General features: G+C 37.3%; 1 protein-coding gene across 1 annotated transcript in view; it reads left to right on the top strand.

Annotated features, from left to right (window-relative positions):
- Positions 1–11,265, top strand: part of LOC124278713 (glycosaminoglycan xylosylkinase-like) — a 29,975-nt gene extending 18,710 nt beyond the window's left edge. The window contains exons 6-9 of the mRNA XM_046714484.1: positions 236–410; positions 1,006–1,194; positions 1,483–1,542; positions 10,599–11,265. Coding sequence (XP_046570440.1) covers positions 236–410; positions 1,006–1,194; positions 1,483–1,542; positions 10,599–10,818 — 644 coding nt within the window. The 3' untranslated portion in view covers positions 10,819–11,265. The remainder of the gene's footprint in view (positions 1–235; positions 411–1,005; positions 1,195–1,482; positions 1,543–10,598) is intronic.
- Positions 11,266–18,421: the final 7,156 nt, after the last annotated feature.

The following is an 18,421-nucleotide window of genomic DNA, read 5'->3' as shown; positions in this document are numbered from 1 at the left end:
TAGCAATTTCTTGACATTTTGATATTTTGTATCCAACCTCCTTAAGAGGCAACTCAATGGATTAGGTGGTCTTACTGACTTGCTGGATGGGGTGTCACTGCTCATGATATCAATCATGGCTTTGTCAGGTACAGACACAATTATTCACAACTCAACATAAAATGCTGGAATATTGCTGAGTGCAATGTTAAACACTCACAGACACACTTCTAACTTGCCAAGTCTCTGCTCCTAGGTGACAACAACTGTTTCTATGGCAAGTGCTTGTACTGCAAGGGTCCAGATGACGGAGTATGTGCAAAAGGTCAAATATTAGAAGGTACTATAGTCATGTGGCTGCCAAGCGAGTGGACTCTTAAAACAGTGCGACATCCATGGTCTCGTACTTACACAAAAAAACGCATAGCAAAGTAAGTCATGCTTACATAGTTTCCTATGGTACTGATAATATATATGTTGGTTCAAATGTTGATTTTTCCCCATTTTTCTCCCCTCTCGTACCTGTTCACATCTATACTACGTTAAAGTACATTTCACAAATCTAACTTTTTAACTTGCCCCCCTCCCATCATATTTGAAGCATGGTTGAAATGGAAGCCAAATTGAAAATGTCATTTCTGCCCTTTACTTTGATATTTTGCGGGTATTATTACAAAATATGCCTTGCATGGTGTAAAAATGACATATTTATGTAGACATTTCGGCTTGGATTTGATCCCAAGGAACCTATAATGGTCATCAAAGGCATCTTAATGTTGAATGGCTCTGTAACAGTGGATTGGGTCATACCATGATGGCATCGACTGATGCTCATAAGATCAATCCCAGAATTGTTCAGTCCAGACTTATTCATTAACCGGCTGCTGTCATATATATATATGGAATAGCCTGTGCTGTGTTAAACAACAAAAGATATTCTGTTGCTAAATCTTTGCAATATTACTTAGTTTGAAGAGTACAAGCACAAAATCCATGCAGTCTCTGTATGAAAGTGTGTGTTTCCAGATGGGAGACCGACTCTGACTACTGCAGTAAGGTCCAGATGGTGAAGATGTACAGCTCTGGCACCTTCCTCCTCGATCTCATTGACACAGCAATATTTGACTACCTCATAGGCAATGCTGATCGCCACCATTATGAACACTTCAGCCGCAGCAAAGAAAACATGGTGCTTATTCTCGACAATGCCAAAAGGTACAACTTATTTCTTGTTATTTCTTACAGTCATGAAATCCTACCAGTGATAGAAATTAACTTTCTAGTCCACTAGTCCTTATAATGATGACACTTAGCAAATCCCATAAAATTGTCATGTTTTTTTCTAAAAAAAATTATGCTGTAATTGTTGGGCAGTTTCACAAGGACTAACATAGTGCCCATTTTTGTTGCTATTGATTAAAACGGACAAAAAAATTCACATTTTCACTTTCTTTTTGTTTTGTTGCTGCTCATTAAAGATATATATATTTGCTTTGTTTTCAGCTTTGGGGATCCTGATGCGGATGAAAGGTCAATTTTGGCTCCACTCTATCAGTGCTGCAAGTAAGTACAGTACAACCAGAAATGATTGAGAATTTAAAGATTGTAATTTTTACACAAAAAAATTCACTCATTACTCACGTATTTAATGTGAATATTAGCAGAACATAACTCCAGATTCAAAGACAGGTGAACAGTTAGTATTTTGTCAAGTCACCATGGGCAGCAATGCAGGCTTCAATGTGGCGGGGCATACTACTGATCAAAGAAGTTAGAAAGTCGTGGTCCATGCTGTCCCAATATCGGACCACCTCTTCTTTCATTTCAGCAATATTTGTCAGATTTTTCTTATTGACACTTTCCTTCATAAGTCCCCAAACATTTTCTATTGGATTTAGGTCAGGGCTATAGCTTGGCCAATCTAATAATGTCATATTTTGGGTCCAAAACCAGGCCTGTGAATGCTTTGAACGATGTTTTGGGTCGTTGTCCTGCTGGAATATTCCAAAAAATTCCATAGAACACGTGAGCAGATGGAAGTAAATGTCCCTCGAGAATATCTGTGTACCGCTCACTGTTCATATTCCCTTCAAATACACAGAGGGGCGTTACCCCTAACACAGATATGCCACCCCACACGTTAAATTTCAGACTGTACTTTGGGCGCTGATACAAAGGTTTTTCAGTTTGTTTGGTCCAGAATTTCAGTGTATTAGGAAACAGCCAGACAGAACTTTCATCTGAGAAAATCACATTGTCCCAGTTAAAATTTCTATGCTGTAAGCACTTGTTCAACCGTCGCTCTTTTTGTTCAGGTTTCATGATTGGTGATGGAATTCCTCGACTTTTCTGCCAATCCATTGCATGCAGCTCAGTTCTAATTGTCTCCTTACAGACAGCCACAGTTCCACTATCAATCTTATCCAGCCTTAAGTTTTCTAAACTCCTTTGTTTGTTTTTAGAAACAAAAATACCAAACCGCCACCTCCTGTCACCGACAGTCAATTTTCTGGGCCTACCTGCGCCTTGCTGGTGCTCAATGCCATATCCATTTACAATATTTTTCAAAGCACGATAAACAGTGGACAAAGGGATGCCTGTTCTATTTGAAATCACTTTAGCTGATCTGATGTCCTTGTTATAATACTCTAAAATCAACTTCCTCTTCTCTAAATCATCCAAACTGAGGGTCACTGAAAATGTCGTCTGCTAGCAAGTAAACAAAGGGGGATAACTCTTCACAAACTAATGAAAAAGGATTAACAGAGTTGTCTCTCTTGAATGAAACCAAGCACTTTATAGCTGGTCAAGGTTGTTTATACCAGAAATCCAATTAAACATATTTCTAAAATCCTCCTAATATATTGTATGAAATATGTATGTGTCTTAGTGTTCTTTCTGTAACTATGGCAAAGAAATCACATTTGTACCGATTTTGGATGCATGGTTGTAGGTGCCTTTCGTGGGCAGGAAAAGCTCACTTTTTGGCTAAAACATTTCTAAAACTTTTGACTAAAACCCGCTCCGCCTGTCCTTCCGTACATATGTACATACGAATTAGAATATCTTAAGGACCATTGACTAGATTTTTTTCATATTCGGTACCTAGGTTCATCACAGCATCCGAAAGATTTGGTGACCTTGACCTTCATTTCAAGGTCACAAGGGGACTTTACGTTTTACCCTGGATACTGTAAATCAACAAAGTTCCCCGTCGTCAATGTTTTGCGTGATCAACAACCTATCCAGTTGTACGTCGTGTTTGTTTTGCGAGTCCTCCTCTTGTAAAAACAAGTCGCATTGTTAACAATACATCGTATCGCATGAACGAACATTCAAGAGAAGACCAAAGATGTCAAATTTGCAATTAAATATCGCTAGAAATGATTATTTACCTATTCAGTACTAATTTGTTTTTGCATTTGTTTTTGCATTTTTTTACATGCAGGGATTAAGATTTCCGTGTGTAATTGTATCGTATACAGCGCCGGAAATAGCAATCAGCTGTGCAGTGCACACGTTCCCCTACCGGTGATTTAGTTAAAACGTACCCGATAATATTCTGAGATGACTTCTGATGATCTTGAAAAAGATAGCATCTATAACTATTGTTTTTTAGATAGAAATATATTCTAGTATTGTGTCATTTTCATTGCAGGTTGTGCCTTATAAATGTAAAATACTTATAATCTTAACTAAGGTTATGCGACAGCTTTTTGGTGTATTGCCAGATAGTTATTATGCATGGAACAATTTAACCCGTCACCGATGAGTTTCGCGCGATGTCGCTATTCCCACTGCGAAAGCTGTTTATTGACATGTGATCGTTCAGTTACACTAATTATGACTTTTGGCGAAACAAAATATGTATGCGTAGCCATTTACTGTCAACTACACTTCTTTTCGAGACGTGATTAGACGCAATATGTTAGTGATTGCTGTGAAGTAAGTGCATTGAGTTAAAGGAATTACCGGTAGGCGAACATCTGGACTTCTTGACATGGTTGGATCACGTAATTTACATGGACCGGAAATAATTGCTTAACAAATGAGAGATGTCATTAGGCCTGGAGTTTCATCTCTGGAGATCATTCGCAATACTAGCAAAATTGTTCCTGCCCACAAGACTTTGTCAATTTTCGGTATCTCAAGAACTGTTCACTTTCTTCATTTTCGACATTTTCTTCAAATTCGACATTTTCTTCATATTCGACATTTTCTCCATATTCGACACCAAGCTTCTTGTAGGGAAGGTGCAGGGCACAGTCAATTTTGGTGACCTTCATATTATTTTCAAGGTCACAGAAATACTTTGAAGATTTCGGCATGTTAACCTGCATGTTAAGATTGTCAGCGAGATATCTCAAGCCGGTGTAAAGCGCAGGGCCCAGTCGAGTTTGGTGACCTTCACGTAATTTTCAAGGTCACTTTTAAGATAACAGCATGTTAACATGCATAACATTGTCAGCAAGATATCTCAAGAACCGTTCACTGGAGTTTCTTCAAAGACTTTCAAGACTTCTCTTGAATATGTTTGATGAGCAATTTCTTTATTACTATATTTGCATATTTCATACACCATGACATTCATTTTTTGGTTGACATTTAACTTCATCACAAACTACGACCTTCACTTTCATTACGTTTTAAGTTTGATTTGATAATTTATGGCGGGAAATTATGTCCCCTTAGTGACAATGTTTGTTCAAAATATCGCTTGTGTGCCAAGACTTCAGGCATCATGTTCGGCACCATTTGTGGGGCAGGATAAGCTCACTTTTGGCTAAAACCTTGCATTGCTACAAATATTTAAAAAACCTGGTGTCATCACTATTTGATAGTGATTCATATGATAATGAAAAACATTTGTTTTTATTTACAATTTGTTTTTTGTACAATATGGTAGCATATCTCTTGTCAAATCACTGTTTACATCGAATGTATTGGCACTACATAAAGAGGATTCCTTTTGAATGGCGAAGGTTTATTTGTATTTAGCACTGCAATATTCCACCTATAAGACAGCAGAGTATAAAGAATTGACCGGACATTCCTCTGATTGATATTGTAAATAGGGCTGTGCAATATTACTGGTAAACCGGTATATACCGGTACAGTATCTCGCGATACGGTTCAGATTCTGCAATATATCGGGTCATCCAGAGTTAGCTCCCTTTGCATTATCTGCCCTTGATTTCCAAGCAAAAAATGTGCTCTAAAAGTGCCAAATATACTTTTTTTTCTGTTGGTTTCATGTAACATTTTACAAGTGGGAGTATCTTTGTAAGTGGCTCCAAAAGTGCAAAATATTCTTCCAAATGGGTTACATTTTGTGGGTTTGAATGGTTTCATATGTCACATTTTGGAGGAATTAAGCACAGTGTATGATCCCATACAGTGCAAACCGGATATAGTGTGCTGTACACTCGTGCTTTGGTTCATAGATATATCGTCTGAACAGGTATGCTCGATCAAAAACGTGTATTTAAAGACAAAGTACAGTATAATTTTACATGTAAATAGGCTGCGCTACAACATTAGATAATTTCGATATAACAGTTACAGTAATTATTAGCGAGATATCTGTATGTTAATGAAAACACAAGTTTTTTCACCTCTTGCGCATCGGGCCTAATTCGACAAACTTGTGCGCTTTCGCTTTTACTCACATATACCATCATGTTAGCCTAAAGAGCTACCAGTATTCTATTCGTAACAGATTTTACAATGTATGTGTGAATTTTCATGTTTCAAAGTTGTTTAGTTATGACGATATCAATGAATTCACTGGCAATAATGCAGCATTGCTGTACTGGATTATAGCCGAAACTGTTTGTTTCTCTGTATGGAATACAGTGCGTAACTGAATAACGTCCTGACTGAGAGCTTATTTAAAGGTGCGCTTTATTGATATATTTGGACACATTCAACGTATGTATATATATACAGTGTTGGCTGAAGAGCGCGTTTTTGCGTCTTGGACGCACAAATATGAGTTTGAACGCACCTGCGTAACGTGTGGGTCTCGTGGACGCATTGACTCGAGCAGTATTAATTTCATATCACAAATCAAAAACGTACGGCTTTGTGTGTGCATATCCTGGCGTACTGGGTTATTTAATGTCGAACAGTCTGCGAAACATGTTGATAAACTCTTCCGGTTGTTAAACCAAACCGGTTTTATTTGTCTCGCACTTTTTATCACCACTACTCAAACCGGTTGCTTGACCTACATATATTTTCAGTTTTGCATATGTTAATGTACGGTATGGTCCGTCGGTTTCCGTCAGCCAATGATACAGATACAGCCTATGAAGCTGCTCGGCAACGTTGTTAGCTTGGCGATTGGTCGAAAACATCACGACCTTGTGTCAAACTAAAAATAGCCAGGCACGCCAAGGGTATACTTCAAAACGGGATAACGGCGCGAACAAGCAACAGAATATGTATAATACAGAATAAATGCGAAAACTTGAATATGAGCGTTGTTTTCCTTTTGTCGACTCTAAATATTTCGATATTCTACAACAGACTAGTTGTGTTTTTAATTCTTGAAATTTGTCAATGTACGTGAATATAGAATCACTGTCCACGAAAGTTTGTTATTTACCTTGTTCTGTGAAATACGGCACATCCTTATAAGGAAGTCGTTTACTACGCTAGCATAAATTTGACAGCTCCAGCGATGACAAGCCATCGTATTCAGGCAAGTTTAGTCAGCTGAGAAAACTGGTGAAAACAATGACACGGAAAATGAACCTTTGCCAAAGAAACAAAAAGTTGAGAAACGGTTTCAAAGTGACTGGCTTACAAAGTACAGTTGGTTAAGATTTGACACATCACTTGGTATGACTTGTCATGTTTGTATTTCTGAAACCAAGACCAATGCATTTACTGTTGGCTGCCATAATTATAGGCATTCCACTCTGGTAAGGCACATGAAAGCTGATGACCACAATTCTGCTATTCAAGCTACATCTCTGAGACAGAACATGTCCACAGTTGTTTTCAAAGTGCTAAATGACAAGGAATGTGCAGTTCAATCTGCAATGCTGAATATATACTGGCTGGCAAAGGAGCAGATTGCCTCATCAAAATGTGCTGCATTGATGGAATTATGCATGCTTCATGGGCTATCATTTCCAAAAACATTAGGTTGTGATTCAGACTCTATGAAATACACATCTCACTGTGCAGTTGACGACATGCAAGATGCAATAGCTAATTCATTTCGTGTCTCAGTAACCAACAAAATCAGTGCTAGTCCTTGTATATCCATATTGATTGATGAAAGCACAGATATATCAGTTACAAAGAAACTCCTAATCTACACAAGATCTCTCAATTCAGAATTTGACGTTGAAACAAATTTCCTTGCTAATGTGCAAATTCCTGATGGCAAAGCTACTACTCTTCTAGAAACTGTCAAAAAACATTACAGGATCGTAGCATTCCTATGTCCAAAATCATTGCTGTGGGGTCAGATGGGGCTGCTGTTATGACTGGACGCAAGAATGGTTTCGTAGCATTGCTCAACAAGGAATCAACTGTGCCTGTCGTCGGTGTCCACTGCGTTGCTCATCGCCTTGCCCTGGTTACTAGCCAGGCTGCTGAAAATCCAGGCTATCTGTCAGTTATGGCAGATACTGTCGTCAAGACACCCTGATACATTTCCAAATCTGTTCAAGATTGCACAAGTGGCTGTCCTGTTGCCCCTTCAAACAGCAACTGTTGAGAGGGGTTTCAGTGTTCAAAACTCATAAAGAGGTCACACAGAAACAGGCTATCATCAGAGCGGCTTGACACGCTGATGCAGCTGGCTCTAGGGCCTCCCGTGAGGGATGTTTCTCTTGCACCAGCCGTCACCAAATGGAGAAGTGACAAAAAGAGAAAGCTGTTTTGCTAAAACTAATGTTGTTGATGTTTTCGCAGTTCCAAATTGATATCTGATTTTTTACAACCAATGTGTTGTGTTGTTTATTTCTATATTACAAACCAAAATATGGACCCATCCATTTTTTGGGGGACCCCTAATTTTTAAAAGAAGGGGTCCAAGTGACCCCAAGAAAATTTAAGCCAGAGCAGACACTGTATATATCTTGTTTTGAGAGAACTTATTATGAAAGCATATTTGGAATGTCTCCAATCACAAGTTACAGCTTTCAAGAAATTTGTCATGTGCTGGAGTTTCTCCAACTCTGAGTTGTCTCATCTGTCTAACGCGACCACTGCAAATCTTATTGACATCATGACCCAACGACTTGAAGTACTCTTTTTTGTTCGTCTGATAACAGTGGTAGGATCTACACTGAAACGTCGCAACTACTGCAACAAAGAAGTTGTCTATCCATAAAAACATGTTCCACTTCATCATACCAGCTACTTAAGGAAGAAGTTAGGTAACCTGTTCTAATTCACAAAATTCCAAACTGTTAAAAATTTCTTCACAACTTTCCAAAATACGAGCTTCGTGTGATGACACACATTTTGTAAGTGTTAACCTGTTTTAGGTCAGTTTTAGCAATCCTGTCCTGCATGTGCAAGAAGGTACAAGTTGGTTGTCTTCAAAAGGACCTTTCATTCTGTCCAGAACAGTTTTATCAGGAACTGCAAAGTTTATTTTGGAATCATTAGGAACATACACACCACTAGGGACTTTTCCCTTTGTCACTGTGCCGGTGTTTTTTCAGCCCAATTCTCCCAAAACACTTTGTAACCTCACTGTATCTCATCAGTACCGTGTTGTGGAGTGAATACCACGATACCACTTCAGAAAACAGCATGAATGCAATATTGCCCAAGGGAAATGAATTTGAAGCAACCAATTGCGTAAAGTTAAGAAACAGATAATCATGTTCGACGTCCTTCAAGTTATTTTAGACTAGTACAAGCAATTCTATTATTTCTTTCACAGAACCTCCATATAAACTCCCACATGCAGGAATAACAATTGTCGACGAGGTCCGAGTGCTAGCTTCATGCGAGGAAAATGTTTTTGTATTCCTATCTAGTTCCTCTGTTAACTCATTCATTGACAAGGCTTGCATCTGGCCAAACACACCCTCCTTCATATCACATTTAGACTTTTTCTTAAGAGTACTGAATACTTCAGTTTGAAATATTGGGTTTGAAGAAAAATATTTTAAGATAAGATATTAGAATTTGTATTTTAATTCACTGGATGGGTGATTGATAATACAGTGGTCACTGATAATGTTGAAAGAATTTGTCCGAAAATCAGAATAATAGCAAACTGAAATGTTCATTTAGTCAACCTGTGTTGAATTTAGAAGTTAGAGAAAATGATGCAAAATAATTAGGAACTTCAGTTATTTAGAAATGATAACATGAACTAACTAGAAACCCAGGGCTTGATTTAAGAGATGTTAACCTACTTGCACCAGGTGCAACCTGAGATGAAAACCTAGTTGCACCAGCCAAATTCCAGTTGTACTGCGTTTATGGTAATATGTAATGAATGGAATATGCTATTGAATTATTTAGATGTTTTATTCAGAAGTTTACCCACTCAACAATTTTATTTATCTGTAAACCATTGGCATACAGCCATGCACAATGATGACTGGGAGCCTAAAAGTATGGTGTAACAGCAACTAAGAAGATAATGTCACACACACACAGAGCTATTATGAATACTTTATGTACGCACTTGGGCAGAAACCCTCCATTCAATATATGTATTGCAATATCTCTTAAATTATTGCAATATATCGCAATATGAGAATCAGGGCAATATCCAGCCCTAATTGTCAAGAACGATCTATGACATTGTTCATGGTATTACCTGCCATCAATTAAGATCCCTTTAGTAACCTCTTACAAGAAGTATAGCCGCTTTGTATGACAAGCATGGATTGTTGAACACCAGTACAAACCTAAATACAAGAAATGACAGTTTCGTACATGTATTTGACATATGAATGAAACAAATGTATTTAGAGTCTCTTCTTACCAAATATTGTTGTTAAAAGTTCACATTATCAAGACAAAACCCAATGGGGATTCAGGAGCAGAATAGGTCCAGGCTTATTAAAGGCTGCCATCAACAGCTGGAATATTGTTGAGTATGACATTAAATATTTTAAAAACACTCAAAAACACTTCCTGATAATAAATCATATAAATGAAACATTAAATACTGAAATAGTCTGGGATGTATTCAGTTGCATTAACATGATCAAGTTCTGGAGTTAACTATTTTGTGGCAGCTAATCAGTTAAGTCAAATATGTCAAATATCTTTGATTTTGGTGACACAGTTAGCAACACATGGCAACACCCACTGTCACTTTATCCCCAAAAGAATGTTGATCTCTGCATCCTTGTTACAGATTCCCTTCAGCACATGGAAGTGTCTCATGTCAACCTGCTATATATACAATGTTGATCTCTGCATCCTTGTTACAGATTCCCTGCATCATATACAATGGATATCTGCATCCTTGTTACAGATTCCATCACATGGAAGTGTCTCATGTCAACCTGCTTTATATACAATGTTGATATCTGCATCCTTGTTACAGATTCCCTGCATCACATGGAAGTGTCTCATGTCAATCTGCTTTATATACAATGTTGATCTATGCATCCTTGTTACAGATTCCGCTTCAGCACATGGCAGCGTCTTCTAGCACTCCAAGATAGTGTCCTCAGTGGTGTAATGAAGGAAATTCTGGCCCAGGACCCAGTTTCTCCCATCTTGACTGAGAGGCATCTCAAGGCCATGGACAGAAGACTTCAGAATATACTCTTGGAAATGGAAAAATGTATAGCTAAGAATGGGATGAATGGGATTGTAATGGACCACTCCTATCATTGATAGGTTGTCTCCCTTGATGTATGTATGTGCAGTCTCATGTTTCATGATATGTCATCCGAATAATGTTTAAGTTTGATATTCAGGGTTAGGGGTCACAAGGGATTTTTGAAAAAATTGTAAGAAGTTGTTATCCCCAAATACTGAAAAAGTAATTTGGTGAGGTTTTGCAGCAATAACGTGTAACTCTGGTAAACTGGTTGTCTTGAAAGTAATTTGATGTAATTTACTGTATATTACCGTAGATAAGCCAAATTTTGAGGACCAAAACAAGCAGTTTGTAGAAGGGGTCGGCTTATCTACAGGTTACACTTTCGTCAAACGTTTTTTCAGGGGGTAAGAAAACGACGTATCGCTTTGCATGAACAAAATATGTATTCGTATCCATTTTCTGTCAACCGTGAAGGTCCGGGTTAGAAATGATCTTCAGTAACCCATGCTTGTCATAAGAGGCGACTAACGGGATCGGGTGGTCAGTCTCGATGACTTGGTCGACACATGTCATCGTATCCCAATTGCGTAGATCGATGTTTGTGCTGTTGATCCCTGGATTGTCTGGTCCAGCCTCTATTATTTACAGACCACCACCATATAGCTGGAATATTGCTGAGTGCGGCGTAAAACTAAACTCACTCACTCACTCACCATTTTCTGTCAACTACTCTGCATTTCCAGGCATGAACTGACACAATATGATAGAGATTGCTGTTGATAATGCTGACCAAATTTTAAAATATCGGAGAATACACTTGTGTAATTCAATATGGATTTGTTGTCACTATTTCTGACAACTGATCAGTATGAAAAGATGACCGAAGGTTGGGGGGTCAGCTTATCTATGGAACATACCATTTTGATACTGATTTTAGGGGTCAAGTTAGGACCTCGGCTTATCTATGAGAATGGCTTATCTATGGTAATATATGGTAAAAGTTAACAATTTAACTTCTACTATTAGTGGAAAAGAGTCTGTTTTGTTAAAAATTAAAAGTCTTCAACAAAATCTGTGAAATATTGATGGTCAGTCGCTTATAGCAAGGCACAACTGTGAATATTTTTAAAAAATTACATTCAGCTCTCATTAAAGGTCACATGCAACGTAAAAAACAACTTTGCAGATTCTGATACCTTTCGGTATGGACTTACTGAAACAAATCATCAAAAATGCAAATTCAACTTATAAAGTTGAAAAATAACGCGATGAAAACATCCGCGCGAAATCGGAGTTCAAACGTTTCACTAATTTTCCCCAGCTTGGGGAAAAGTGGTTTCAACAGCTGGGCGCATGCGCAGTGAAGTAGGTTCACGCAGCTTGTAAGCAGGTTGTCCGGTGAATATACTTGGTGAAGGCTTTGGTGTGAGCTATTTTTCTAATGTTTTGTTGATATTTCACAGGCGCGAGCTTTTTATATGTAATGACAGTAGATTACCGATTTAACTGTTTATATAATTTCATTTGTCTATTTCTTCGTTCTTCTTACGGAGTCACTTTCTCAGTTCGATACTTAAAAGCAATGTCATTCTTTAGCGTTGACAGAATTTCTAACTGATGTCGTTGTCACAGACAAAACTCAATGTCTGTTTTATTGACAACTATGTGTCTGCCTGCCTGTCTGCTAATGACAATATTCAATACACAACTTCGATCACTGACCACATGCAATTTGAACTTAACACCTATCAGGCTTTACACCATAAACAAAACGCATTGATTTATGGCCCGAGTTCGGTCTCTGTCACATTATGTAATTACACAGACAGGCAGGTGTGATACTTGTACACATGACATGTTATGATGTCTGTTGATTGCAAAATGTTATACACAAAAAATAAGCATGTATTTACAAAACCCAACATCTCTATATACACACACACAATGAGCCGTGAGGGCATCGGCAAATGAACCAGCCGTTACACTTGAGTGCACACCCACCTGCTCTGACTGGGTTCGGTATCCCAGGTGCTTCGTTTCAAAGGGAAGTAAACCCAAGTACAAAATATTGCACTTTTGATTTGTTATTGTACGCTTATAATTTTGTTTATATGTTTTTTCATAATCAACAATGTATATTATATGTCATGAATAAGTGATAATTGTGTTTTAATTATGTTTGATTTTTTGGTTGCATGTGACCTTTAAGCATACATGCTATAATAAGAAATCACTCTTGACTTGATATTTTATTGAATTTAGACTGATTTGTGTGTGTGTTTGTGATAGTTGATTGTTTGACTTGTGAAAACATATTTGTATGAACAATCAGTGGTGTTGTGTTATAGACACACCACACTAGACAATCCCTTGCTGATAGTGACTGTTTACTGCTGAATACCATAAGTGTCAAATTGTCAACAATTGAAACATGTTCTTTGATTTATCTTGTTATGTTATTGAGATATATTTCTTTTGATGTTTTAAGGACAATCAATGTCAGTATATCTTACAAGTAGTGATGAAATAATACATTTTTGTTTGAGAGAATTTTTTCAAAGTAGATCGTTTGGATTATTCTCTTGTATGAGATGGATCATTTTGCTTTATTTTGTCTTTGTCTGGATTGACATTCAAATCAACTTTGCCCAAATAGATCATCGTCATTTGTTCAGCAATTATGCAAGACAAGACTCAGTTGAACTATTCCCAGAATACTTAATATTAGCAATCAAAATTCTTTGTGGAGATTTAATATCACAGGAATATGTTGATGTATTTTTCTAAGCGTAGATCAATCACTTTCAAATCTCCTTTCATATAGATCTCACACATATATACTGAGATCTGACACATACCGGTATATACTGAAGTTTAACAACACATTGCCATGACAAATTGACTACAGACATATAAGCTCCTTGTTGACAATACACTTCATATTGAATTCTCTGCACATTGGAGTTCAGAAGAAATGCAGTAAAACCTTGTTAGTCATTCTATTCACTATGAAGTATGAAATAATAAATCTGAAGATAATAACATAACAATAATAATAAGAATAACATAAACCAAGAATTCCCCATTGGCTATTAGTGTTATGGACAGTATTTATCCAGAAGCTGCGAGTTCCAGATTAACGTGGTATCATTGCATTTCTGATACCTAAATTATACAGGTACATAGTTGCAACAAAAGAGTATTTATTTATTTAATATTCGTGTATAAGAGGACATGTGCTGGCATGGTTTTGGTGTTCAGGTGGACTCTTCTGTATTGGACTGCTGTACCACATACTGTTAAATATGAACATGAGTATTGCAATATCAAAATTGAGGGGTGGTGGGGTAGCCTAGTGGTTGTAGCGTTTGCTCGTCACGACCTGGGTTAGATTCCCTACATGGGCACAATGCGTGAAGCCCATTTCTGGTGCTGTTATATTGCTGGAATATTGCTAAAAGCGGCGTAAAAATAAACTCACTCATTCACCCACTCAAAATTGAGATAGATATCTAGAGAAGTGTAGATGTTATAACATCTTGCTTTGATATGAACGCATTGTTATTGACATTAATTAGTTTCCTTTAACAATACTGTTTTATAGTATGTTGTCAGTGCAGTTATAAAAGGCAGAATGCAATCATGTTATCAACATTATCTTCAAGCAGATTTTGTCGTAAGAGGCGGATGGTCAGACTTGCTGACTTGGTTGACACATGTCATCGTATCCCAATTGCGTAGATCGATGCTCATGATGTTGATCACTGGATTGTCTGGTCCGGACTTCATTATTTACAGACCACCGCCATATAGCTGGAATATTGCTGAGTGTGGCGTAAAACTAAACTCACTTACTTCAAGCAGATTTTGTTATATATGCAAGAGTGAGTTGTACATTCTTGAGACTGACGAATCTGAGTTTGTAGACAAACTAGGAAGGCGATATGTAGGACTTATTCGTGTTCATATAAAGAGTTCAGAGGGAAATAGCATTCATTTAGTTGACATTGTTAAGAACATTGGACTGGTGTTTCAAGTTGTCTGTTACCACTGAATCTTACAGGATTTTGATAAGTTAGTGAGTCAGGTGTAATACAATCTTATGGTTCTCAAACACCAAAGGGATAAAACTCTGCTCAGCCATGCTGAGGGAACTGATTACATATAGTTGTCACTCTGATTAAAACCTTGCCAAAACAATCCATACAGGTCTATAGATAGTATAGAGCATTTGTATGTTAAGTTAGCATTGAATTTGTATGTTATGTTAGCAATGAAGCTTCCATGAGTTTTACATGTAAGAACATTGAAAATGAGTTGATCATGATCACGTTTGGTTTTGATTTGTTAATGGGACACATAAATGATGTCATCTGCTTTGTGCAGCATGGAAACTTACAACCTGAACCACCAAATTCCAGTTATATTTAGTGTACCACAGGATACCTTTTAATAAATGTGTTCTTAGTCGTAATAGATGCACTGTTTGTAGCCATACCGGTGGCAGCAATAAATAGGTTATCTTCAATTTGGGTGCAGCACCTCATGACATTTAAGCAAAGAGCTTTAGACATTGGGAAAGGATTTGAGCCATATTGAAAGCATCTCAGTATGATCTGTGTTAGTTTTCATGCCATCATTAGTGGACATGGGATGAAAGTATGTCTCATTACACGTCTTGTGCTGTTGCAAGAAGGAGCTAATGTGAAATTGTTTGACAGGATTCCGTTAGTTGAGACAAGAGTGATCCCAGTAAGCACTGTAAACACAAAACAGTGGTACATTCTGGTGGCAGTGCTTTTAGTCCCACAATTTTTAAAAAGAGATCTTTTCACATGCTGTTCTGTTTGACGTTTCACTGAATCACAAGGAAATCTCTATGAACCTTGCCATGAAACCAAGCATACCCTTTGCCAAATATGTACCAGTACTTATTCGCCTATATATGTATATATTTATAGGTATATATTTCTTAAATATTTACACAGATTCTCTGTATATTTATATATATATCCATAGTTAATTTTTGTATGGTGTGTTATAAGATCATCCTAGTCTTCCATCAGTTATTGCTGTGACAATATAGGCATGCATATAGCCAGTTTCTCTTGCTAACAAGTAAGCATACATGTAAATTAGGTGGTTTGGAGTTGGATTTTATGCCAGGATTTCAGTTGTATCACAGTGTGTCACCATGATGTAGGAGAAGACTAATATTAGAGCTTGGGCATGATGCTGAAATACCTGGTAACATACCAGTGACCAGGGCAAACTAGGCTTGAATCCAGAATCATATGTTTCTGTCACGTCTAAGGGACATGGGGCAGTGGGGTTGCCTAGTGGTTAGAGCGTTCACTTGTCACGCTGAAGGCCCGGGTTTGATTTCCCACATGGGTACGATGTGTGAAATCCATTTATGATGTCCCCGCCGTGATATTGCTGGAATATTGCTCTAAGGGACATAACTCTGCATAGCTTATTGTAACACCCAAGATCACTGGGCCTATGTAGCATAAATGATTAACTTTTGTTATACAAAGCTTATGTATGATTGGGATTGGATTATGAATGACATGTCATCCTTGTTCTGCATCGAGGCATACAGTTAATATTTAAAATCTTAAATAGTCAAGAGCTCAGCCAAAGCATTGAGCAAAATACTTTTTTGTACATAGCAGGTTTCTCCATATGCGACAAAGGCTATCAAAGGATATGATATATGTTATAACATTAATATGTATTAGTGAGGGAATGTAGATGTAAGCCTACTTAACATTGTTATATTACTTTCATCTAGTCAAAGATTCATATCTCATTAATATCATATCTTTTACCCTGGTACTATACCTTTCTGAGAGACCTAGCAGCCCCACAACAGAATGAGAACAAAAACTGGCACACAGCCCAAGTATTACTGTCATTGTTCTCCTTTCTGTGTGTAGATGTTTGTGTTCAGAAACAACGAGTAAGTAAGATGTGCAATTAATTAAGAGTAAGGCATTTAAAACACAGCATTTGGGTTTTGAAGGGACAGAAATTGGATATTCTAGCTGAACACTTCACTAACTCTGAGAATTTAGATTTACAGGCAGAGGAATAACACACTGGGGTAAAGGATATGATTACAATTCAACATGTCATTGAATCACTCTTTGTACATCATGTGGTTATTGTGTATGATTAATCTCTATACTGTTACTGTCTATTCATCAAATTTATTTCCCTGAAGTACAAACTCAGAATCATGGGAAATGTTACTAGTCTTTGTGCACCTTTACAAGTCTAGGACAAGCAGACTTGTTTTACACAGGCATATCCAGAGGAAGAGGTTTATATTTGTGATGGACATGTTTGTGTGGAGGGACACACTACAGTCCGTTTGGGTTCAAATGAGAACGATGAATGATTAAATAACTCGAAATAGGGATAAGTGCACAAAACATAAATAAGACACATGGTCCTGAAACCTCTGTACCCAACAGGATCTGAAATCTGACGGGGTTTTTTGTCGATCACGGAAAAAGTTTCTTAAGAAATCATCATGTAATATTGTGCTATTTTCATGCTTCACATAGAGGGGTGACAAATGGCTGGTGGAACAGCAGCACCAGTCACTTCAGGTGAGATGCCCCCCACTTGTCAGGAAACAGCCAGCGCTGATGGTTTCTTAAACAACTTTTTCCGTGATCGACCAAAAATGTCAGATTTCAGATCCTGTTGGGTACAGAGGTTTCAGGACCATGTGTCTTATTTATGTTTTGTGCACTTATCCCTATTTCGAGTTATTTAATCATTCATCGTTCTCATTTGAACCCAAACGGACTGTAGGCATGAGGAGGAAGGAGAAGACCCGAGACATCACAAATAGTAGTTGTGTTATGTATTCATTTGAAAAATCAGTTGGGCAATCAGACTTATATCAATACTCATTAGGACAATGTGTTCTAATAATTCTTAAATGATAGTGTTTTAATATACATTTTTCTTTGTTGATTTCTAAATGAAAATCATTATTACAATACTGTTGTTATTTCTGAGCATGTATTTGGATTGAATACCTTCGAACCACACATATGCTGTAATATTTGTTATATTTGAAGTAATTTGGTTCAGAGATCACTTGTGATTTTGTTATTGAACACTTCAAACAAAGGTATGATCTTGTACTCATATTATCATTGTATTTGTATTTATTTAGTCACACTTTTCATGTAACAGATCTCTATAATATTTTCATCATCAGAGAAAAGTATTTGTTGGTTGTCTTTCCAAGAATAACACCTTCCTTATTGATGAACTAAGATCCATTGTATATATCTTCAGATAAAATGGTACCTTAGTATAGCTGAAAACCAGGGTTTGATTCCCCATCAATATATACATGTATTCATGTTATTTTCTGAGGCTGGGTTTGTTAAATGGTTTATACTCTGTAACATAAACTGTTTATTTTCTGTGACTTTGTTTAAGGTGTCCATGTTCTTTGACTTCAGCTGTTTTTCTTCTGTGAAGTTCTTTACCTGTTTATATTCTGTGACTTAACCTGTTTGTTTTCTGTGACAGTTGACAGTTTTGTACTTCAGAGGGTCATCCTGTATATTCTCCCTCAGTTTGAAACTGTACATTTCTACTGTAGTATTGTTTTGTCAGTACCTAAATGTGACAAAAGAAACC

This window comes from Haliotis rubra, unplaced genomic scaffold (assembly GCF_003918875.1).
Source record: "Haliotis rubra isolate DU_JTF1 unplaced genomic scaffold, ASM391887v1 Scf240, whole genome shotgun sequence".
NCBI lineage: Eukaryota > Metazoa > Mollusca > Gastropoda > Lepetellida > Haliotidae > Haliotis > Haliotis rubra.
This window is presented reverse-complemented; position numbering and strand designations above follow the sequence as displayed.